General features: G+C 40.0%; 1 protein-coding gene across 1 annotated transcript in view; it reads left to right on the forward strand.

Annotated features, from left to right (window-relative positions):
* The window catches only part of gtf3c2 (general transcription factor IIIC, polypeptide 2, beta), a 97,766-nt gene extending 75,176 nt beyond the window's left edge, over positions 1-22,590 (forward strand). The window contains exons 16-18 of the mRNA XM_080192313.1: positions 645-851; positions 7,435-7,539; positions 17,030-22,590. Coding sequence (XP_080048439.1) covers positions 645-851; positions 7,435-7,539; positions 17,030-17,263 — 546 coding nt within the window. The 3' untranslated portion in view covers positions 17,264-22,590. The remainder of the gene's footprint in view (positions 1-644; positions 852-7,434; positions 7,540-17,029) is intronic.
* Positions 22,591-25,210: the final 2,620 nt, after the last annotated feature.

The raw sequence follows: 25,210 nt of genomic DNA on the forward strand, positions 1-25,210 counted from the left end.
TCTTACTGTGTTAACCCCAGTCCAACGCCAGCATCTCCACATCATGGTAAACCTACACCACATGCACTGCAGCGGTTAAACCTGGTAGCTCACAACCACTTTCTCAAGGGAAATTTGGGGTGGGGGATTAATGCTAGCCTAGCCAGCATCTCCATGTTCTGTGAACAATTTTTTTTAAAATTGGTAACAGTAGTGGGTTTTTAAAGAAAAACAGCTCTCTTCCCAAAAAGGAAATGTTACAGGCAAATAATTTAAATAAATTCAAAGATAATTTTTAAGTTACATTTAATTGTAAACAATTCATTACTTTTACAACAAATATGCCAGTGTATATAGTCTGTATAGTTGAAGGCCGTCTCTAACAAGTACCTGCAATGTTCCACCTTTCAAAGGTGTCACATGTTGAGGGCATTAAAGCTCAGGTGTTTCATCTCCAAATGTATAATTCTGTATTTTTTAAATAATCAATTATTTCTTAAATTACCAATTAACTATCCAACTAGCTAAATGCAAATTAATCAAAAGCATCAATGAGGAAAGCATCCAGTTAGGCTAATAATTTTTAAAAGCAAACTTGAAATAACTTGAACATAACTTCTTGTAGTGCATTGCACCCTTGCATATTCACTATTATTTTTGTGCAGCCTATTTATAAAGCTGACCTCATTCGTCACAGTGCTACCAGTAGCATTTCCGCTATCAGCTCAAATCAAGAAGAGAAAGAGGCCAGTTTCCAAACAAGTTCTTCGGAAATGGAAAAGGAAGATTTAAATCCCAGTCTTATCACTGAACCAAAGACTTATAGTGACACAGTGAAGAAATACTACCTAATGTTTGATGATACCGACCTGGTAAGTAAACACAGATCTGTATCTGACTTGCATCATGTATGTCTCAGTGCAATGCTATGAAACATTCACAATCAGTATATATAATCTGCAAAGTGCTTGGGCCTGTGTGTGTATGCGTGTATTTACTGAGGTGCTCTTGAATGTGCTTGTGTACACAATGTCTTTCACTGTGCCATTTAATGTGATGGTGGTTTTTGGACAAGTTTCTTGTTTTTACTACTAAAACCACAGCAATCAACATTTTTTTAAATTAATTGTTTGATAATGTTTTATCTAAAATGCATTTCACTGTCAGAAGTCAATGGAACATTTTTATAAATAAATGCATTCCTATATACACAGTGCATTGGATGCAGCCCATTGACCAAGCCGCTTTAGTTGAAGTGATTCAGCTGCACAAAACATAATACACAAGTACAAATCATCTTATCACGTGGAATGCTTCACCTGTAATGAATCAGCTGCTTATGTAGTCTAAACACGGGACTTGTGATTAGAGTATACCGCTGATAATGAATATAACAGGGTTAAATTACACGCTGTGAGAGAGAAGCTAGCACTATCAACCAAGCTGCGCCTTGTACAACCTGCTGGATTTTTCTTCCTGATTCCATCAATTTTGCACCTCTGTTGAAATTTTAAAAAATTACCCGTTGAATTTAGCTAGATAGTGTGCTTTTAAAAATATTCTTTGGAATTCTTCAAGGTGAATGATATTAGTTCTGGGGATAACAATTCTTGGAGAGGTTGCCCAGGAATTCACAACAGGTCGGAGTATTTTTATGTAATCAGAAGGAGAACTGATTTTCTCCAAGAATAATATTTTTAAAAATTGGCCCACTTTTGGGATTGCCTCCAGCAATGTCTGATTAGACTGTTCCCCATCATATTGAACTAAGTTTCTTGCCTCTTTCAGGCGTGAGTACTGGCCATCCATTTCGAGATCCACCTCAAAACTTGTGTTAAGGTGGGCTGTGGGCAACTAGTGAGGTGAGACTTCATTTTTAGAAGAACGCTTTTGGTAATTTATCACCTCATTTTCTTGCATACACATCCTGTGTATGGCAGGCAAAAGAAAAATGCTTCTTGGAAAGACTTGGAATGATCAGTTCCATCAGTGGGAACTGGCAGAGAAGCCAGTGTATGCTATACCTGGGTATGAAGCTAGCCAGGGAACATGATGAAAAAAGTGTGGCATGGCATTAGGCTAGATTGTGGTTTATGTAAGGTAGCAAGTGAGAAAAAGACAGCTGAAGATATGGGTAGTATAAATAGAACTTGAAGAAGGGACGGAAAGATAGGGAAGAATTCTGTGAGCATAATGAAATGGATCAGGCTAATCAAGAGTACCTGAGACTAAAATCCCTTTGTACTGTCTTTGCACAGCCTATAAATGTGTTTGCCTTTATGAGACCCACACACTCACATTACACATTTACTGCTTAAATAACAAGAGAAGATTCTGGAAAACGCAGCAGGTCTGGCTGCACCTGTGGAGAGAGAAACAGAATGAACATTTTGAGTGCATTTGACTGGTCTTGAGATTTCAGATTTTCAGCTGTTGAGATATTTTTCTTTAAATTTACAGCTTTGTTTGGCGTAGGGGCTTTTACGGGAATAGAGATGGATCCTGAGACTTTTGAATGGGCAGATGCTGAGGCCAGGTTATTCCTGAGTATAAACCATTCATTTGAACTGGTGAAGTGTATTATGGTGGGACGGTGCTAGAGCCTGGTCTTGCTATTGATTTGTAATGACAGGGAAGCAGCACGCAGCTGTTATAGAAAACTAAACAGGTCCATATTGGTAACAATAGGAGTGCCACTTACAGCAAAAGTATTGATCCGAATTCATTGAACTTTATTGCATTACCTGTTATAATTAATATTAGGAATTGTTATTGAGGTATTACTCGATTATAATAATAGGAAGTTCACAAAGAAGAATTTTGATATATGACAATTCATTGGAAAGGAATATATCATTGCCTCGCCGTAATGGTTATTTTGATGTCATCAAATGGACAGATTGCATTGAGATATTACTCAATTTACTGAGTTTTAGAAATAATATTTCCAGTGTACATCTGGGGTCATTGTTGGCTTTAGCACAGTGAGGGAAGAGTCCAAGTCATAGTGGCCTTAATAACTACAGTGTAAATTCAATACGTGCAAAGTTTAGGTCACTTTTAATTTTGGAGCTTGTTTAGGTCTAATTCTGGGAGAGAACATCTGTGAATGACTCCATCATTGTAACTGTTATTGCTTCTTGTGGCTTCTCCCATTTTATGTTGGGTTGCCACAAGGCTGCTTAATCACCCTTTGCCACCTTCTCCTGTCAGTCACCCATTCCCCTCCCCAATCCCACTGCATTTGTCTCTCATCACCACAATCTTTCCATCTGGTCTGAGGCCTTTCTCCTCTTCTTCCTGCCCCAGTCCCATTTCCATTATCATTTCCTTCACTGAAACCGCTAAATTGAGCTTCCTTATCCTGCAGCAGAATGATAAAGCCACATAAAGCTGTGTGTATGCGTCTGTTAAAAGAATAGGGGTAGTATGCTTAGCAAAAACTCATGTCTGGTTCATAAACAAGAATTTTCCAGAAAGTAACCAAAGCAATTAACAATACTAAAGAAACTGCTATGAAGTTTTTAGTTGCTGTCATAGTACAAACTGGCACTATAATTAGTGGAATTTAAGGTACAATGAACAGACAGATGATAGCATGAGTTCATTTGTTGAAATGAAGAGAATATTTAATTAACTATAGCAATTGGTATAACATTCAGCTGAACATTTCTTGAGAATGTTGATGTGGGGCTTGGGAGAGATGAAATGATGGTAATTGATGAAGGTTTTTAAATGAATTTTATGCTTAATAGAAAGAAAGGCACCCAAGTTGTAGGAAAAGTCAAGGTTTGCCTTCGAGGTAAGGATTCTGGCCTTCTGGAATAGTTTGAGTAAAGCCAATGGTGAAATGACATAGTCTGGGGAGTCTTCAGCAGATGGCAAGAAGCCCCTGCCTGTGAGCCATGTTTCTCAATACCACAATGATCCCCAAAGATCACATGGACATGAAGGGTCTTGTTCACAAATGAGCAAACACTTTGGAGACAGATATGAAGGGAAAGGTATTTGTGCATTGGTGGCTCACAGAGTGCTTAGCTCACTACAATTCTAAGCAACAGACTGATGAAATAGCATCCTGAGGTATTTTGCTATGATGTGCAAATGGTGTTCTAATTGTAAACAAATAGGCTATGGAGAATTAATTTTGCTTTATATCATTGGTACTTGCTAAGATGTGCAGAATCTGTTATTTTATAAATATATGTGCTGAATTGTACATAGAGTATATTTAGTTATTGATGGGTATGTATAGTTAGATTCAGATAGACAGAGAACTCAGTTCTGGTATAAGGTGCAGATTGTAGGTAATAGATGTGCTTTGGGCCATTGTCTAAAAGAAAAAGCATTTGCCATTCTGTGGGTTGCAATCAACAAGAAACTGGTGGAGTGGAATAGAATACAGCAGATGGCATACCCTAGGCTGAGAGAGATTAATTTTTAAATTAATGAAGGATGAGGTACTTAATCAACAGAGTGCCTGTCAGATCAGCCATTAAGGCCATTGCAAGTGCCTTGTTGAAATTATTGGCTTTTTAGAAGCACTGCACATCCTTAGAATGATCAAAGCTGCTCATTGAAGTGCATCACAAAGATAACCAAGACAATAAATTCTGTTACTTTTTTCAACTTTAAAGATGCTTAATCACAGCAGTAAATCCAGGGACAATTTCAAGGTCTACATAATTCAAAAGCAAATTCTCACTGAGCTGCATTTTGTTGGGCATTTGAAGGTTAAAAACTGAATAAGATTTTAATGAATGTCAAATTCATTTGGTTGGCCAGTGAAGGATTGTCTGTTTTGTAACAATGATACAATAAACATGAAATTGTTCATTATTATGCCTTTCCATTTGATAGCTGGCTGCATCACCAAAGATGATGAAGCAATTTGGGGAATTGTGTCTTGCATCATTAACTCAGCAGCTGTGAAGTAGATTTGCTGTGCTCCAAATGTGGGTGTGTACAACGTAACCATCAAATACTACAGTTTAAACTGATAACAAGCCTGTAACAGAACAACCAAGTGGATCACAGAGACACCCATACAAAGAATTAGGAAGTAGAGTTGCTGGTGGTGCTAAACTGGGTAGCTTCAATTTTTGCAACATTTAATTACAAAACATTCTGGTTTGTCCACAACTTGATGTTCAAATGCAGTCAAATAGGAAGGCTACAGTGGAATTGAGGGTATTAGTGGAGAGGTAAAACTTTATATCAGTGACGTACATATCATGTATTTGTGTCTGTATGTATGCATACTGACGCATATATAATATTGATACATGTGTATATTTGTGTGTGCGTATATGTTTGTGTGTATATAACAGTAACATTTATATGATGTGTTTAAGAAAATAAAATGTCCCAAGGAACTTAGGAACAGAAATAGGAATACACTGAGCCACAGAAAAATATTAGGCCAAGTGATCAAAAACTTGATAAAGTTAGTACTTTTCAAAGAACATCTTACAAGAGGAGATAGCCTGAGAGGCTTTGGTAGATAATTTCAGAATTTAAGGCTAAGGCATTTGAAAGCACAGCCACCGGTATTAAAGCAATGAAATAAAAATAAATTACTGCGAATACTGGAATCTGAAGTGGAAAATGCTGGCAAATCTCAGCAGGTTTGACAGCATCCATGAAGAGAGAACAGAGCGAGTGTTTTCAGTCTGCATGATTCTTTGTGTTCTGGCAATGCAATGAGAGAACTTCAGTGTCTGAGGAATTGCGAATGATGCTGAACACTGCAGCCATCAGCAAACATTTTCACTTCTGAACTTATGAAGGAGAGACAGACATTGATGAAGCAAATGAAAATGATTGGACCTAAGACACTACCCTGAGGGCCTCCTGCAATGATGTCCTGGGGCTGAGATGAAAATGTGTGTTAATGAGTATGTGTGCCTGTCTATCTCTCATGCTTTCTCAGCTTTACTGCTGGAGTCACTTTAACAAGACAAAACTCAATACGCCTGAATAAAGAACTTGCATTTACATACTGTCTTCAATGTCCCAAGATGTTGCAAAGCATTTTACAGTCGACAAATTATTTTGCAGTGCCAGTAGGTAAAACTTGAATAAATTCAAAAGCGCAACATTGCAGGTGCTAGAAAACAGAAGCAAAACAGAAAGTGCTAGAAATACTCAGCAGGTCTTGCAGCATCCATTCTGATACAAGGTCATCAACCTGAAATGTTAACTGTTTCTCTTTTCACAGGTGCTGCTGAATATTTCTAACATATTCTGTTGAAATTTGATTCCATGGTTGTTTAAGATGATATTGTGCCCAAAAGGTTATTGATTGAATGTTTTGTAGTTGTCAAAATTAACCTTTGTTGTTAATGATCTCTGGAATTCTCTGCCCGTTGAAGTGGTGGAGGCTACCTCGCTAAATATTTTTAAGACGCGGGTTGATGGGTTTTTGATAAGAGAGGGTATTAAGGTTTATGGGGAGAGGGCAGGAATGTGGAACTGAGCCACGACAGATCAGCCATGATCTTATTGAATGGCGGGGCAGGCTCAAAGGGCTAGATGGCCTACTCCTGCTCCTATTTCTTATGTTCTTATGATAGAACCTGTGTGTAATAATCTAAGCTGAGTTGCTACATTTAGAGCTTTCTTTCATATTAGAGTTTCACCTTTTACAGTGGCATGATACAAGGTCACATTGGTGAAAATGCCACCTGTAATTAAAACAGCAGGAATTTTTTAAGGGCAATAAATCAACTTATACTTTTTTTGGAGAAAAATAATTTCACAACATTTACCTGTCCCATGCCTTTGAAAGTAAGATTTTTATACTCCAGTCATAGATTTAAAGCTACTGAGATTGTTGGACTTTTCATGATTACCATTGGGAAGATTAAAATTTTGTAAAATGGAAAGGCACAAGTGGTGACTCTGCTCATTGGCAGATTCAAGATCCCGTGGAGTTGGGGGATATCCTATTGCAAAGGGGTTTGGTGAAGCAGGTAAACTGGATTCAGAGTATAACTGTGAGGGCGAACCTCCTGGATCTGAGAGCTTGTGCCTCTCTTTAGCTGCTGGGTTTCCTCAGGCCCAAAAAAATCAATCAAAGTTAAACTTAAAATGGTGGTTCATTGTGAGACATGTGGCCTCATTATAATATTTAAATTGCCAACCCACCTACTGGAAGTGGCTACTGGGAGCAGTTGCTTGACTTCCCACCACTCCTAAAGACCAAAGCTGGGAGGTTTGGGGTCAGGATTCAGATTTTATACATTCCACCTGACCCAACAGATCTCTTTAGGGGACTTAAAATTCCCTCCATTATTTTTATACAGTATGTGATGCTGCAACTGTTCACTAGAATCAAACTGTTTCATCACTTAATACATAAATGTCTAATGTTGGCACAATGTAGTGATTATATGTACTTCATGTGCAGAAAACTGTTCCATTCTAACTTACAATGCTTTTTTTATTTTATAGAAGAGTTTCAAGAACCTATTTTCCAGAGAGCCTTTTAAGAGAATGCAAACAATAGACAAAGCAAAAACGTATCCTGACCGAATGCCACTAGAATCTGTATACAAGGTAATTTGTGCATCACTGCTGCATTGTGCATAGTGGGGATCAATATCTGTGATAGATTACAATGCTTATTCATAATCGTAGCCACAGACACTCATCCAGAATGTTAAGTTATCTAAAACATGCTCCATGTCAAAAAAAAAGAGGAATTGAAATAGAAATGTGGGATAGATCTGTATTTTGGACAAGATGCTCAAGTAAATTCTTCTCCGCATCTTCACCACAACTCTATTTATGCTGAAACTGGTTCCCAACAAGCACTAGAGAATCAAACTCCATTATCTTGTGATTTTGTAGTGTCTCCAGCAGAGTCTGTTGATTGCAGTTCATATCTCATATTGCTTGATATGAACCAGCTTACTGTGTGTTTTTGATGGGAACACCAAGAAGGAGGAAGACGGTCTTTCAGCTACAACTTACATGCTGCGGGCATTGATGCTGACAAGCTTCTTAGATGTGATGCTAGAAATGCCATTCACAAGATAGGAAAAAAAACCATGTTGTGTTTTATAAATGGGGTCAGTACAAGAGGTTATGAAAAATCTGTGCGAAATAATAGTTGGGCCATAAAATTCTGCGCATACATTTTGAGTGCCACATTATAACAATCAATTGCATCGAGTACATATAGCTTAGGTTTGCTAGGATGAAAATCTGTAGTTATGAAGAGAGATGGGGTGCTAGGACTATTCTCATTAGAACAGAGAAGACGGGTGTACGATGTAATGAAAGCTTTTGTTTTAATTGTGAAGGGTTTTGATGGGGTGAACAGTATTTTTCCACTGGGTGTGAGCTTCTGAATTTTGGTAAAGGAGTGTAGTTAGGAATACTTATTAACTCAAAGAATTGTTAAAGAATGGAATGAATTTCCAAAGGGAACGTTTAAGGCAGATATGTTGACGCTTGGCTTCAGCTTCCTCTTGGCAATGGAAGTCGAGGTGTTCAGCTCCTTTCCAGATGACTTTGCTCCTCTCGGGCCAAGGATTTCCAGATTCAATGGGAGTGCTGCATTTTCTCAAGTAGGCTTTGAGAGTGTCCTTGAAGCATTTCCTCTGCTCTCCTGGGCCTCGCTTGCCGTGTCAAGTAGAATTTGTTTAGGGAGTTTTGTATCAGACATGCAGATGGTGTGGCCCCGCAGAGCTGATTGAGTGTGGTCAATGCTTTAATGCTGGACTTGGCCTGAGTGAGAACATCGATGTTGGTGCATCTTAGACCACGAGCTTTGTGCTGGATTTGAGGTCTTAGTCTTCAGACACACACTGCCTCAGGCAAACTGGAGGTTGTGCTGGCACACTGAATACAGTGTTGAACCTCATCATTGATGTCTGCCTTTGTTGACCAGAGGCTCCCAAGGTATGGAAAGTGGTCCATATTGTCCAAGGCCTCATTATGGACTTTGATAACAGGAGGGCAGTGCTTTGTGGTGGAGGCAGGTTGGTAGAGGATCTCTGTCTTATGAGGTGTTTAGTATGAGGCCCGTTCTCACAAGCTCCAGTGAATGTATTATCAATGGCTTGGAGCTTGCACAGATGCATGCATCATCTGCATACTGTAGTTCAGTGAGACAGGATGATGCGACTTTAGTTCAGGCCTGCAGACAGCAGAAGTTGAACAGATTCCTGTTTGCTCTGTAGTTTAGATCCATTCTAGCAGGGAGCTTGCTGAGGGTGAGATGGAGCATTACTGCAAGGAAGATTGAGAAGAGCATCAGTGTGATGACACAGCCTTGTTTGCCAGGGAACAACCACCACCCCCTTCAGTTTAATACAGCTGCTAGCTTTTAATGCTCTGTTTGCACCAAATGCTTTTCATTTTTGATTGACTACAGAGTAATATTATGCTAGATTTCTACGCATATAAAAAGTAAGAGCATGCATGTAGAAGCAGTTATTCTATATGTGTAAAATACATATATGTATCTATATGTAAACAATAGTTAAACGTTGTTAGCTCCTTATGTAGTTAAACTAGCTTGCAATTGCTGTGCCAAGTTATGATGGTTGTAATATTCTAAATATAGCAATTATTTTCCTTTTCACCATGTACAGAAGTAAGCTGGCAGAAATAATTTTTTGAAGCCTATTGACTGAGTCACAGATTTGAATGGTCAGACTAATGAGCAGATTTCAGTAGTTCACAAAAAGCTGCAAATTGAATAAGTCCCACAAGATGTAATGCATGAACTAAATATCCTGGTCCCTCTCTTAGTCACCAGTCTCTGTCATTCAACCCTGTCCACCACAATACTTGCTAACAGCAAGAACATGTATAATTGACAAATCCTGAATAAAATGTGGTTTCAATCTAAATGCAGTATCTGCACACATTGGTATGTACTTGAAGAATAATACATAAACCACTCAAGTGACATCGGTATAACGGCACACTCCACTCAGTTCGTTATCCTTTATGAAACAGCTAAATGTAAATTTGCAATTTATTTCAAAGATCGGTTCCAACCCACTCCCCTCCCAAAAGGCAGGAGTTGAAATATTACTGGAATCTTGTTTTCAATAAAGAATGTCCCATGTAGGAGAGGATTTGTACAGGGTTAGGATCTAACAATCACAATGTGATTACAGTAAGGAATCTTACAGGTTTATCATAAAAATGTTGAATTGCTTATTAATTTCAGTGACAGACCTCAATCATCCTCATTCCAGGTGTTTTAAAGTTTATTTATTAGTATCACAAGTCATCTGACATCAGCACTGTAACTAAATTATTGTGAAAATCCCTAGTCACCACACTCAGACACCTGTTCAGGTACACTGAGGGAGAATTTAGCGTGGCCGATGCACCGAAGCAGCAAGTCTTCCAGACTGTAAGAGGGAACCAGAGCACCCAGAGGAAATCCACGCAGACACGGGGAGAATGTTCAAACTCCATTTGGACAGTAACCCAAGCCGGGAATCGAACCTGGTTTCCTGGCGCTGTGAGGCATCAGTGCTAACTGCTGTGCCACCGTGCGCCCCGCAGTGATATCTCTGAAGGCATTGCTTTGCATCTGGTAACTCCTACAGTGTATTTTGGTTAATGCCAATTATTGTTCAATATATTGTACTCATTTAAAAATAGAAAATATAAACTAATTCATAGGCTTTCAGATTAAATAATTATATTTGGGTTATTTTGCTAATATTCTCATACTACACCTCCTTTACGTTCCCACATCATCAAATTCCCTGCTGTTTATCATTGTTTATGTCTTTGCTACGTGTCTCTCTCAAACATTTTAACTGCACCCTGTGGTTTTGCTGGGAAAGTGCACAACTAACACCAAATGTTGATGCTGTAACCTAATGATACAAGTATGATCTGTAACCCTCTCTGTAAATAAGGTGCAAATAAGAACTAGGAGCAGGAGTAGGCCATCTAGCCCTTCGAGCCTGCCCCGCCATTCAGTAAGATCATGGCTGATCTGTCGTGGCTCAGTTCCACTTTCCCGCCCTCTCCCCATAACCCTTAATCCCCTTGCCTATCAAAAACCTATCAACCCGCGTCTTAAATATATTTAGCGAGGCAGCCTCCACCACTTCAACGGGCAGAGAATTCCAGAGATTCACCACCCTTTGAGTGAAGAAGTTCCTCCTCAACTCCGTTCTAAACCACCCCCCCTTTATCTTGAGGCTGTGCCCTCTAGTCCTACTGTCCTTTCTGAGCGGGAAGAGCCTCTCCACCTCTATCCTATCCATCCCATTCATCACCTTGTATGTCTCAATGAGATCTCCCCTCATTCTTCTAAACTCTAACAAGTACAAGCCTAGTTTATTCAGCTTCTCCTCATAGTTCAACCCCCTCAACTCCAGTATCAGCCTAGTAAACCTCCTCTGCACTCCCTCCAAGGCCAAAATATCCTTGGGTAAGTGCGGCGACCGAAACTGCACACAGTACTCCAGCTGCGGCCTCACCAGTGCCCTGTACAGTTGCAGCAAGACCTCCCTACTTTTATATTCAATCCCCGACGCTATGAAGGCCAGCATCCCATTCGCCTTCCTGACCACCTGCTGCACCTGCAGGCTGGGTTTTTGCGACTCATGCACAAGGACCCCAAGGTCCCTCTGCACTGTTGCATGCTGCAGTTTTTCGCCATGTAAATAATAGTCCGTCCTACCATTATTCCTACCAAAGTGGACAACTTCACATTTGCTAACATTAAATTCCATTTGCCAGTTCCTGGCCCATTCGCCCAGCCTATCTAGATCCTTCTGCAGACTTTCCACACCCTCCGCACAATTTGCCGTTCCACCAATCTTGGTGTCATCAGCAAATTTCGACACCATACACTCGGTTCCCTCCTCCAGATCATCTATATAAATGGTAAATAGCTGAGGCCCCAGCACCGACCCCTGGGGCACTCCACTAGTCACCAACCGCCAATCCGAATAGCACCCATTGACCCCCACTCTCTGCCTCCTATTTGACAGCCAATCCCCTATCCACGCTAACACCCTACCCCCAACTCCATGCCCCCTGACCTTCTGTAATAACCTCTTGTGCGGCACCTTATCAAACGCCTTCTGAAAATCAAGAAACACCACATCTACAGGCTCTCCTCTATCTACCGCCCTAGACACATCCTCATAGAACTCCAATAAATTCGTCAGACACGACTTCCCCTTAACGAAACCGTGCTGCGTCTGCTCTATCAAACAACTCTGCTCAAGATGCCTCGCTATTTTCTCCTTGATCACGGATTCTAACATTTTACGTACAACAGACGTTAACCTAACCGGCCTATAATTCCCTGCCTTTTGCCTGCCACCCTTCTTAAACAACGGCGTAACATTAGCTGTTTTCCAATCTTCCGGCACTTCCCCAGAATTCAGCGAGGTTTGGAAAATAATCATCAAGGCATCCACTATCACCTCCGCCATTTCTTTCAGAACCCTTGGATGCATTCCATCAGGTCCTGGGGACTTGTCCACAATCAGTCCCTCCAGCCTGTCGAGCACTGCCTCTCTAGTAACAATAATGTCATTCAGGTCCTCCACTCCTACCATCTTTCCATCGCTAACACCCGGCAAACTATTCACGTCCTCCTCCGTGAAGACCGAAACAAAAAAGTTATTCAAGGCCTCAGCCATTTCCCCATCCCCTACCACTAAGTCCCCCCTCTCATCCTCTAAGGGTCCAACGTTCACCCTAATCAGCCTCTTCCTTTTTATATATTTATAAAAACTCTTACTATCCTTTTTTATATTTAGCGCTAGCCCAGCTTCATAGTTTATCCTACCCTTCTTCATCAACTTCTTTGTCATTCTTTGTTGATATTTAAACCTCTCCCAATCCTCTTCTCGCCCACTACTCTTAGCTACTCTAAACGCATCCGCTTTTAATTTAATACTCTCCTTTACCTCCTTCGTTATCCACAGCTGATTATCTCTCCTCCTACGATCCTTTTTAACCATCGGAATAAATTTCTGCTGAGCACCAAGAAAGATCTCCTTAAAGATCCTCCACTGTTCCTCAGCAGACCTACCTTCCAATGCGCTCCCCCAATCAACATTCGCCAATTCCTCTCTCATCCTATCGTACTCCCCTCTGTTCAAACAAAGGATACAGGTCCGGGAACCCACTTTCTCCTCCTCCATCTGGATCAGAAACACCACCATACAATGATCACTCTTCCCAAGAGGATCCTTCACCACAAGGTCCCTAATTCTACCTGCCTCATTACATAACACCAGATCCAAGATAGCTCGCTCCCTCGTTGGCTCCAACACACCCTGTTCAAGGAAACTATCCCGGCAGCATTCCAAGGTTCAATGAAGGTTGATTCTTTTAGCATAAAGTATTGATGATTCTGAGGTTGATCACAGTTGACTAGCTCAATCTATATAATCTTTATAACTAGTCCTTTTCTTCCAACCATCTCGATGATTATGCAGACATATAATTGAATAATAGATATTATTAGGTGTGAACTACGCTGGTGAAGAATTCATAAAGCCTGTTTTTTCCAAATTTTTTTTGATACCCATTCCGCCGGATGATTGATACCTTACATGTTGTGTAAAAGATTCACAGTGCATTTTTAGAAATTGCTGATCACGTTTATAAAGTTTAACTTAGCATACACAATTCCAGGTGCAATCTTACAAAGACAACTGTGTGGAGTTTGCACATTCTCTCTGTGTCTGTGTGGCTACACACCGTTTAAAACCTGATGTAGCAAGTGGTAATTCAGTAATTAAACCCAGCACCCCCTCAGTAGACCCCCCCCCACCCCATCATGTCTTCCCCCTCTGAACATCTGACTACCTCATCATCCCCCTGACTATCCCATCATCCACCCAACCAGCCGCCTCCCCTCCCAGCCCACACCCCTTCCCACATGCACCACTCCCTTCCCTCACCCATCGCCTGCCCCTCGCCCAACCCCCCTTCATTCACTCACTCTGCCTCCTCTCGCCCATCCCTCTTCCCTCACATACCACCGCCTTCCCTCACCCATCTCTCCTCCCCTCGCCCACTCTCTCCTTCACTTACCATCTCCTCTTCCCTCGCACACCTCCCCTCCCCTTCCCTTCCCTCACGCACGTGCTCTCCCCTTCCCTCTCACACCTCCCCTTTCCCTTGCCCGTTCACATCTTCATTCACTAATGCGTACCCGTTCATTGAAAATCTAGACCCTTAAAAACTTATCTGAGTATAGCAGTTCATAATATAAAAAAGGTGGTCTTTCCTGTCCTCCCTTGACCCTACTGCTGGGCTAAGATGGAACTCCCCTCTATCCATTTCACTTGGGTCAGTAAAATCTTAGCAGGCAACAGCCATGTGTCCAGCACCCCTGCTGCCCAGAAGACCCAAGCCCTTATTCAGTCAATTTAAATTGTATTCAAGTGCTTGATGCATTGATTTTTTTTGTCAGAGTGTACTATGTTAGCCAGACTATATACTGTGCAAACAGTAATAAGGTTTTGGTGACTCTCTCATTCCTAAGGAAGGCAGGCACGTTGTGTGGTTCGAATCCAGAAAATTGCTGTGCTTGTGCCGATTTCAATAAAATTTATATTAGATTACAGTTAATTTAGCATGCAACAGAGATTACAAAGCCAGTTTGAGATGGTGACAAATTTATGTACAACACAGACCATCCAAAGTCTTCAATGAAGGAAGCTGCACACAAATCCCTTAGAAATGGTGGAATGATAAAGGAAGATTGAAGATATGAAAAGCTCCCCAAGCCTAATTAGATTTCAAGGTGTCAAATTTCCTAATATTCATCATACTAATTTGATTCAAACAAGTAACTTGCTATCCAGTTGTAAATCAGATGAGAAGTCACCAGGTTATAGTCCAACAGGTTTATTTGAAATCACAAACTTTTGGAGCGCTGTTCCTTTGTCAGGTGAAGTGGAACGAGGTGCACAGGCACAGAATATATAGATGGAGTGACAATAGCCCAGCACTGACAGGTCATCAAGAGTGTCGGGCTGGTGTCGTGTGACCTCTAGTCCATCTCAGTCCAACACCAGCATCTCCACAATTATGAATCGGTATTGGTCTGTGGGAAAAGCAACCGATCGTGAACTTCATTAACTTTTTTCCTGTCTTTAATATGCTGAGTGATACCTGCTGCTTTGGCGAACCTTTTGGCCATCAGCCCTAATATAACCTTATGTGACTCCATGCTTTGTAAACCTCATTTGAAGTGCCTTTGGGGGTTTTTATTAAGGTAAAAGTGCTATTTAAATACGAGTTGTTCTGATTTCTTTATGCCATCAAATAATTACAATGTAAATAAGCAAAATAATGCAAAAATATATATAAACTAAACCATAAACTGCATTTTGGAAATCTGGGATCTTGGGTTTGAGCTTTGTGTTTTTCCAGCAGCTTTCTTTAGCCCACCATCCCCAAGGTGGGCTGCATCCAGGCTTGCACCTGGACCCGGCGCTGCTTCCCCTGTTCTCGAGTGGATGCCCCTTGTCAGGACACCTCCATCCGTCTCTGATCAGTGGTAATTGAGACCTTCAAAATCTTCTGTGGCACTGTTTTCTGCTGATTTCAGCAATGCGATTGACCACACTGGAGTCCCTAGTAACTAGCATGATTAAGGATGTCCATGAGAGTTATAAGGTGTAAGATGTATTTTCCTTATTTTTGTTGGATTCTAGAATGCATGCTTTTTTGAAGGCAGACATTTTATACCCTGTAAGGACTGGATCTGAGTTTACCCCAAATTCTACCTCCCTTATCTTCATGGGTCTTTTGGCATGGAAACCACCCTCTTCAGGATTAAAATGGATACAATGTCCAAAAATGTGCGATGGATTGGCCATGCCAAATTATCCCTTAGTGTCAGGAGAACTAGCTACGATAAATGCATGGGGTTATGGGGATAGGGCCTGGATGGGATTGTGGTTGGCGCAGACTCGATGTGCCTAATGGCTTCCTTCTGCACTGTAAGATTCTATGTTAATAGGCATAAATCATACAATCAATCCAGTTCAGATGCATAACCTACCTTAGTAGAAACCCTCCGTATGTAGGTATTGTCTTTACTCTTCTTTGTTTTTCAGTTGTTTTCTTCATTATGGATTTCACTGTGCAGGACTTCCTTCCTGCCGACACACCTTAATTTCTCAAACTCTCATAACTTCAATTGCAACACATTTATTTATTACTAATTAAATTCCCACTTTTTATATTTTTCCTAACTAATCTTTATTTTCTCTGAATTATTCACATATTCACTCTCAATTTGAAAGATTGCTTCTCTTAACTTTCTGTCCTTTCTGAATATTGACTTCTTGCTGGGCTACTTTGGGAAAGGACTGTCATTAGTATCTTAGCGCATTGCAATTATTTTATGTTAATGTTGCCAGTGATTCTTGGGAATACATTACAGCAGAACCCAATCCTGTCCTCACCTGATGGCCACAAATTTCCAGCAGGAATAGTTGAATAGCAATTAACTTTAGGAACTTGGGCCTCTTTTCCCCTGCTGAGTAGAGTTCTAAGGCCAGGTTTATCCCTGTCAGTACCTTTGCTGAAATCAACTAACTCACCCGAGTCTGGGGATTGACCCTGGCAACGTCCTGATCTGTATAGCTCACATACTTACTGAATGAGTTGGCCTTCCCAATGGTAAAACAAATCTTTTTTTCCTCTTTTGTGAAATATGTTGTAAAAGATTTATATTTCTCTCAGTTATATTCATCAACCACTACCTTGCTGCATATTTATGACTCCAGTTCTTTTTGCCTATTATCAACTATCGTGTTTGCAACTTCATTTTTCAGCACTCTTTTCATCTTGGTTAATCATTTTAAAGTATTAGAAAAATGTTACTACATTTTTATTGTGCATAGTTCCAGTTTCAGTTAGACTTTATGAAGCATTTTTGTTCACACTAGTTTACTATTTTGTGCTTTCTTTTGCATGCCGTTACTGCATGTTGGTTTGATAACTTCCTTGACTACACAATTAAATCGTATTCAGCATTTTACTCAGTTTTCACACCCACTAATTTTGTTCTACGCAGGTTCGTTTCAATCCCAACCTTGATGCCCACGGATGGATCCTCTCAGCTGGGCAATCGGGGATTGTCCGAGCGCACTGTGTGCGGAGCCTTAACACTCATGTAAGCAGAAAACTGATCAAGGAATATCAAGCACAATTCAGTTCCATGTTCCAACCTACAGAAGCTGAAGAAATTGAGAATACCATCCTCCCAACTGACATGCACAGTGTAAAAACTGCAGTGCAAGCAGAATAATGTGCATCAACATGGCTGGAGGTTTTAAGAACACCATTCTGTGCTGACATGCCTCTGCAATCAGTTTCCCTTGCAACAAATGCAGTGGTGATTTGAATCCCACCTACTGGGTCCAACCAGGGCACAATAACTGAACATGGCACGAGTATGCTTACCTGCCAGTTCAGCAGTGTGTGTTTTTCTAACGTTTGTTGTACAGAAGAATGTGTCTTCTTTAAATGTGTTACTGGAGATCAATCTGTTGAATCAGACACATGCATAGTCCCTGCCATGGGCGGGATTTTACAGCCTCGCTCAGACGAGACCGGAAATTCTTGCCCAAGCTCAACAGAGATTTCTGTTGTCAGACCCTCACCTGCTCCGATTCTGTGGCGGGCGAGGTGGTAGAATTCCGGTAGTTTTCAAATGAAGTAGGCAAACTTCACTTCTAGGCTTCTTTCACTCTCATCTTTTCAATTCTGCCGTGAAATTGAGCAAGATCTTTTTAGTCCCTCGGTATTGCTGTTATACTTTTCTTGAATCTTAATGAGATGTAGGTTTTTTGTCATTTTTGAACAAAGCTTTGAGACCAGTATGGTCTATGTGAACTTGTGTCTGATTTCACAAGATTGGATTTAGGCAGGATTTTAGCTGCTAAGAACAGTTTTACAAAACCACTGTTGTTCAAATCATGAAATGTTGCACAATTACATTTAGAGGTTGCTTTTATTTTAAATTGAGCCAAAAGCAGTTGTCCTTGATTTACTGCTTGTTAGCTTAAGCCTGTGCCTCCAATTTATGGCCAGCTATTAGGGGTTCAGATTCTTCTATGATACAAATCAAAATTAAATTTAATGCAAATTACTAAGATTCTCAATCTAAGAGCTGGTTTGGTTGTTGGTGGCCTGTTTGGAGCTTGGTCTAAGTAAACAACAGGTCAGGTTTGTATTTAAGAAAAAGAAGCACAGATTTGGAGTTTACCTAGAAAACGCATTGCCTGGGTTGAATGGGCATTTGCCTGGTACATACAAAATGTCAGTGATTTATAATAATAACTGAATTTGAGGTGGAATAAAATTGTATTTGGGTGAAAATAAGTTTAATCCTTTCTCTTAACTGTAATTGGTAGTACAAAGTGAGCAATCAGTTAAGACTCCAGAGAATTGGGTAGACTGTTCCTGCATATTTGTTCTTCTTCCTGACATTGTGCAGGTGGAAAGATATTTGTGCCACTGTGGATGTTTCAGCAAAATTTCTTTTAGTTTCAAGATGAAGTGCCATTTTTCCTGGAAAAGTAACCACACTTTACAAAAGTAACCTCACTTTACCAGCTTGGGCCACTGTCTGTAAGAAGGTTGCACATTCTCCCCATGGCTGTGTGGGTTTCTGACAGGTGCTCTGGTTTCTTCCCACACTCCAAAGGTGTGGGTTAGGTGCATTGGCCATATTATGTTGCCCCTTAGTGCCCCAGGATGCATAGGTTAGAGGGATTGGCAGGTACATATTTGGGGTCATGGCGATAGGGCCTATGTAGGTTTGTTGTTGGTGCACTCGATGGGCAGAATGGCCTCCTTCTGCACTCTAGGGATTGTATGATTTTATTCAATGATTCACTGTGTCTACTGGAACTTGTCAAAATTTGCTAATGGAGGGCTACAACTTTAAACATCTGTGGTTCTTGTCTGTGTAGTTTTAGTAAAAAGAAATCTATACTAGAGAATTCCTGTTGAATAAATATTGATGGAAACTGATTTTCCCTTTATAATTTGATAAGTATTTCATGATTTTTACAACTTGGGTACTGTAAAATGGGCAAAGGTCAATTTGCTCACACTGAGCATTGTTGTCATTTCCATACTGCTTTTTTGAGGTTAAATAATGCACTGTGTGTAAAATTAGGCTTTTAGCTGTGAACCTTTCTTAAAAAAAACCTTGAAAAAATTCCATGCTTTCCCCCTTCCCTATCCTGAAAAAAATCCTGTAAAGTTAAATCAGAATTCACAATTTTTCAATTCTTTTGTAAAAGTGATATCTGTTTTATAATTATTTGAATATAACCAGTGGTGTATTATCTCTTTTGAAAATTTCTCTTGGGTTTCTGTTTTATGTTGTGTATTTCATTTATTTGCTGCTGCACGTAGTTTGGGCATTCAAAGATCAGTAAATCTGTAACTTACTGATGTGGTTGGGTGCATCTTGATGTACAGCTACCTCAAACAACAAAATAATTCAGTTTTTGTTTGTAAAGTTTCATACATGCTTTATTGTGATCAGAAGATGCAGAAATACTGGACTTGCACCGTTAATGTTGGTACATCCGACTGTTCAATTGTTTCATTTTGCTCGTTTTACCACTAAGATGGTTTTATTCTGGGATACAAAAGATAATCGCCACAGCTCACACAGTGCTTCCGTTATGCATATATGGCAAACTGTCACACAGAAATGTGTGCTGAATAAATGGGAGAGATCGATATTATTTGTGTGGCTGATTCACATCCCTCCTCACATCTATCACCAGGTCCGTCTGCATATTGAAATTATAGATCTACTATGATGAGTATAGATTTTTAAATTATTGTCTCTTTTGCTTGGTAAAACCACAACTTACTCATCTTTCATTGTAGGCAGAGGCTGATACAGAGATCTGCACTTTGAATACAGACGCATCTAAACTACCAGCTATATATAAGCTTGCTTTTTCTCATTGTACAGAATATAACATTAAATTGTTCCATATTTGAAGTTGCTGGCTAACTGCAATAGTATCATTCTTTATTGATTGTTGTGACATGCAACATCTTGGCCTTCTGTAATGTGTTCACAACAGACTCTTAAATTAGAGGAATGTTTAGCTTTAATCCTATTTGAAAATCAACTAGATAGACAGAAGACACTATTAATATGCAGCATGTGGAGAAGTAGTTTGGTGTCATAGATGTCTCCGTGTAAGTGTCTTATCCTATAGTGTGGTATGCCTTTCATTCAAGTATTGATTTCTCCATTTGTAAATTTTCAGTCATGATGGGAAAATCTGCTACAAATACATTAATAAGTTGTTTAATCTAATGCAGTTCCCACATTTACTTGTTTGTTTTCAACTTTGATCCTCTCTGGGCAAGGCACCAGACGAGTGAGTTACTCCCTGGTCTGTTGTAAAGACTATATCCAGGCACTTATAAGTTGTGATGTAGAGGGATGTTGCCCTCCATCATTCCATTTGAGAATCATCTCCCTGATTAGTATAACTGAAATTGAAACAACTTGCTGCTTGGAGAATTATGGATATTAACTACTTCATATCACCCTGCTCTCGAGATGCACTTTGGTCTAGATTAGTGTTCAGCCATGTTCTACGAATCTCATTTTCTTAAGTGTTCTCTGAACTTAAACGAAAAACAATCAGAGTACCAAGAAAGCTGGGTCAACAAAATAAAGCTTTCAGAAAAGTCATTTATTCAGTTAGTTCATACATGAACAGAGCTCAGTCCCAATTGTTTTAAACAATGCTCTTCTATGTTGTAAAATGAAATCATTTTACCTTTTTTCCTGTTCATTATTTTTGAGGAGCCACCACAGGATCATTCTCCCTTGCCTCATTTGGCTTAGGATGTTCAATAGGGAATGACACAAATGGGGGATTTTTTTTAAAAAATTGTGTTCCAGTTACATTTTTGGAAAATAAGGGTTCCAAAATGAAACTGATACTTATTTTCTGTCTTGTATTTTAAATGCTCTATTCTCCTCCTTCCCTCTGCCCCATACTTTGTCAATTGAAGGTCTGTTTTAATTTGTTTTTATTGTCTACTTGCCATTGTTCTGATATGATTAGACTGGGATGTTTTTCCTAGAGTTCACTAAAATGTTGCAAACAGAAGTTCCATAGTTTTCATCATGCCAACACACTACTTGAAAGACAAGGGACGAAATTTTCTTGTCCTGCCCACCACGGGAGTCATAGTGGGTGGGACACTGACCATACAAAAGTCTGTTGACCGGGGTGGGGGGTGGTTTCCAGTCTCGAGTGCAGCTGAAAAATCCCACCTAAAGACTAAAATGTTACATACACAACTTTTTCATTGTTTAAATGCCTGTGCTTAAACTTTACAGGGGATATGATGATCCAATTCTTTTCAGAAATTACAAAGTTGTGGTTGCAGTATGGAGAGTAAAATGTTGCTTTTGGTTATAAACTGTTCCAGTATAATTTGAGTTAATTCATATGTTGTGGTCCAACCATAAGAATACTTTTCTCAGTTACAACTTTAGGGAAACTATGGTCTGTGGCATATTGGAATATTGGGCATGAACACAACATTATGACTGCTTATGTATAAATAAAATGTTTGCATTGTTGGATAATTGGCCTTAATCATGAAGTGTTGTCAACCAGGTGAATTTGACTGAATTTGATTGAAATAGTATCCTCAGGTTACTGGTGTATAGCCTTTTAAATGTTTGCATCTGATTCTTATGAAAGGACCAAATGAACCCTCTAACCTGGTAAGTGGGTGGCGACCATCAAGTCTGATACATTTTTAATTTGGAGAATCAAATATGCTAATTTAACACAAGTCTCTATTTGTTGGCTCATTATTTGTTACAATATTTGTCTTCACAATTTTGGCTTTTGAAGTGATTATGGGTGGCTAGTGATTTTGTTTTCTGGCTGCTACATTTAAAGAACACTGACATTTTCATGTTGGTATGATTTAGTTCTGTTATACAGATTTGTAATGCATTATAATTTTCTTAGGAATGCAAGTTGCAGATTTATTGGATTAAAAGGCCTAAGTACTTAATTGCCCTTATTTCCACTGTTTAGTTAAAGTCCCAAAGAGTTTTGTAGCCAAGGTGGTAGAATTCTGTCAGTTAATTACCCAAGGCTTATACAACTGCTGTTCCAATCACTGTTCCAGAATGCAATTTTAATTTGAAAGAAATAAAAACATGAAGTGGGATGTAAAAAAAAGCTAAGCATTGTTGTTTCTCTCCATCATATATGTTTTGTAGAAGGGAAAATGGTTCCTGGTTGGCTATACCAAAGCAACTGCCCACCTTATTTCTTAAATTGGTTCCTGCTGGTTAGCATTCCATAGGATCTTGGCTAAGGTCAGGCTACTTACCCTTTACAATTAATTTCTCAACTGCTTACTTGAGATCATGTTGTTGTGATATTTACTGCAAATATATGTCTACCTGTATTTTATAATTAGAGTATGAGTCATACTCTTCCATACTCAGGCTTAAAAATTGTCTCAAACTGAGTGGTTATATCCTTTTATATTTAAATGTTACTTTAGCCCTGAAGTCATAATATACAATTAAAACACTTCATTTTTTAAAAACCTGTCTGCTTTCTTTCCCATGTTTATTTGGGTAACATTCTAGTAACCTACTAAGTAAGTATTGACTTGTTTCTTGTTGCAAGGGTTAACTATGGCAGTGCATTATTTGGCCAAGCCTTTGGCAATCATAAAAAGTGTTATCAGCCCTCCCAAATTGTTTTGAACCCTCCAGAAATTAACGATTAAATACCCGATGGAGATTCTCGTGGGTTTTGTCAACTCTGTAAATGTGATTTCTGGTATGAAATTGAGTCACTGAGACAGGGACGATCCGGGCACCAGTCTGTATTGGTGTTAACTAGATTGTAAACAAGGTAGATACCAGTGGATTTGCCAAAATCCATGGGTAACAGAGGAAAAAAGTCATCCTTTCATGATCCTGTTGACTCGCAGGGTTACCTGCAAATTATTGGAAAGAATCTGCTTCCTCTCAGTGATGCACAGACTCATCAAAGTCCAGTTTGACTATCTGTGTGTTGGAATACTGAGGGCTTACATTCAAGCCATATCTAGTAAAAAGTGACATGAAAGGCTGTCTTAAGTTTTTCTCTGACAAGCATGTCAACCTAAATCCAATTCAGCACTAAAGAGATGTGGTTGTATTCCTCTTCCCCAGGAGAATGACTCATAGTGAGCCAGCAGATTTTTTAAAAATTATTTTACCAGGACATAACTTGCTGGACCAACATTTTTATTGCTCATCCCTAACCTGCCCTTGAGAAGGTGGTGGTGATCCATCTTCTTGAGCCCATGTGGTGTAGGTTGTCCCACAGTGCAGTTAGGGAGGGAATTCCAGGATTTTGATCCAGCAACAGTGAAAGAATAGCAATCTATTTCCATGGCAGGATAATATGTGACTTGGAGGGGAATTTGCAGGTGGTTCCTATGCATCTGCTGCCCTTGTCCTTCTAAGTCGTGAAGGTCCTGGGTTTGGAAGATGCTGTAAAGGTGCATCTTGTAAATTGTACAGACTGCTGGCATTGTGCATCAGTGGTGGGGGGGTTGAATGTTGCAGGTGATTGATGAGGTTGGCACATGTGGCATGAATGTTATTGAATATTGTTCATGTCTTGCTGCATTTGGGCATGGATTACTTCAGTATACATGGAATCATGAGTGGTGCTGAACATTGTGTAATTAACAGTGAATGTCCTCGCTTTTGATCTTATGATGGAGGGAAGGTCATTGATGAAGCAGCTGAAGGTGGTTGGGCTGAGAACTCCATCCTGAGGAACTCCTGCAGTGATGTAATCATTGACTTCCAGCAACCACAACCATCTTCTTTTGTGCTATGTATGATGCTGAACAATGGAGAATTCCCCCACTACTTCCCATGACTTCTGTAGATGTGCTCATGAAGCTTGCTTTTCTACCTCGAATCCAAGCTGCATTCTTAATGATGTAAATGAGCTAGATAGTCCAACTAGGGAAAGAGCCATACTGGAGCTGCAGATAGTCCAACTAGGGAAGGGGCCACACTGGACCTGGTATTGGGGAATACCAGGTCCAGTGTGTTATCAGGTGGTCAATGTTTCAGTAGGGGAGCAGTTCGTGAACAGTGACCACAATTCAGTAAGCTTTAAGGTACTGATGGATAAAAGTAAGTATAGTCCGCAAGTTAAGGTGCTAAATTGGGAGAAGGCAAATTACAACAATATTAGGCAAGAACTGAAGAATGTAGATTGGGGGCAAATGTTTGAAGGAAAATCAACATCTGGCATGAGGGAGGCTTTCAAGTGTAAGTTGATAGGGATTCAGGACCGGTGCATTCCTGTAAGGATGAAGGATAAGTATGGCAAGTTTTGGGAACCTTGGGTAATGAGCAATATTGTGAGCCTAGTCAAAGAGAAAAAGGAAACATTTGTCAAAGCTAGGAAGCTGGGAATACAGGAAGCAAATGTGGAACACAAGGAAAGTAGAAAACTTAAGCAAGGAGCAAAGAGGACTAAAAGGGGTCATGAAAAAGCCTTGGCCAGCAGGATTAAGGAAAACATGAAGGCTTTTTATACATATTTAATGAGCAAGGGGGAGCCAGGGAGAGGGAGAGTTGGCCCACTCAAGGACAAGGGAGGGAATCTGTGCATGGAGCCAAAGGAAATGGGCGCGGTATTAAATGAGTACTTTGCATCAGTATTCACCAAAGAGAAGGACGTGGTGGATGATAAGCCTGGGAAAGGATGTGTAGATAGTTTGAGTCATGTTGAGATCAAAAAGGAGGTGGTATTGGGGTTCTTGACAAACATTAAGGTAGACAAGTCTCCAGGGCCTGATGGGATATACCTAGAATACTGAGAGAGGCAAGGGAGGAAATTGCTGGGACTTGAGTGAAATCTCTGTATCCTTATTGGCTACAAGGGAGTCCCAGGGGACTGGAGAATAGCCAATGTTGTTCCTTTGTTTAAGAAGGGTAGCAAGAATAATCCAGGTAATTACAGGCCAGTGAGCCTTACATCAATGGTAGGGAAATTATTGGAGAGGATTTTTCGAAACAGGATTTATTCCCTGGAAATAAGTGGACGTATTAGTGAGAGGCAACATGGTTTGGTGAAGGGGAGGTCGTGTCTCACTGGAAGTGACGAAGATGATTGATGAGGGGAGGGCAGTGGATGTTGTCTACATG

The sequence above is a fragment of the Carcharhinus amblyrhynchos genome, chromosome 7 (assembly GCF_965287045.1).
Source record: "Carcharhinus amblyrhynchos chromosome 7, sCarAmb.v2.hapA, whole genome shotgun sequence".
Classification (NCBI taxonomy): domain Eukaryota; kingdom Metazoa; phylum Chordata; class Chondrichthyes; order Carcharhiniformes; family Carcharhinidae; genus Carcharhinus; species Carcharhinus amblyrhynchos.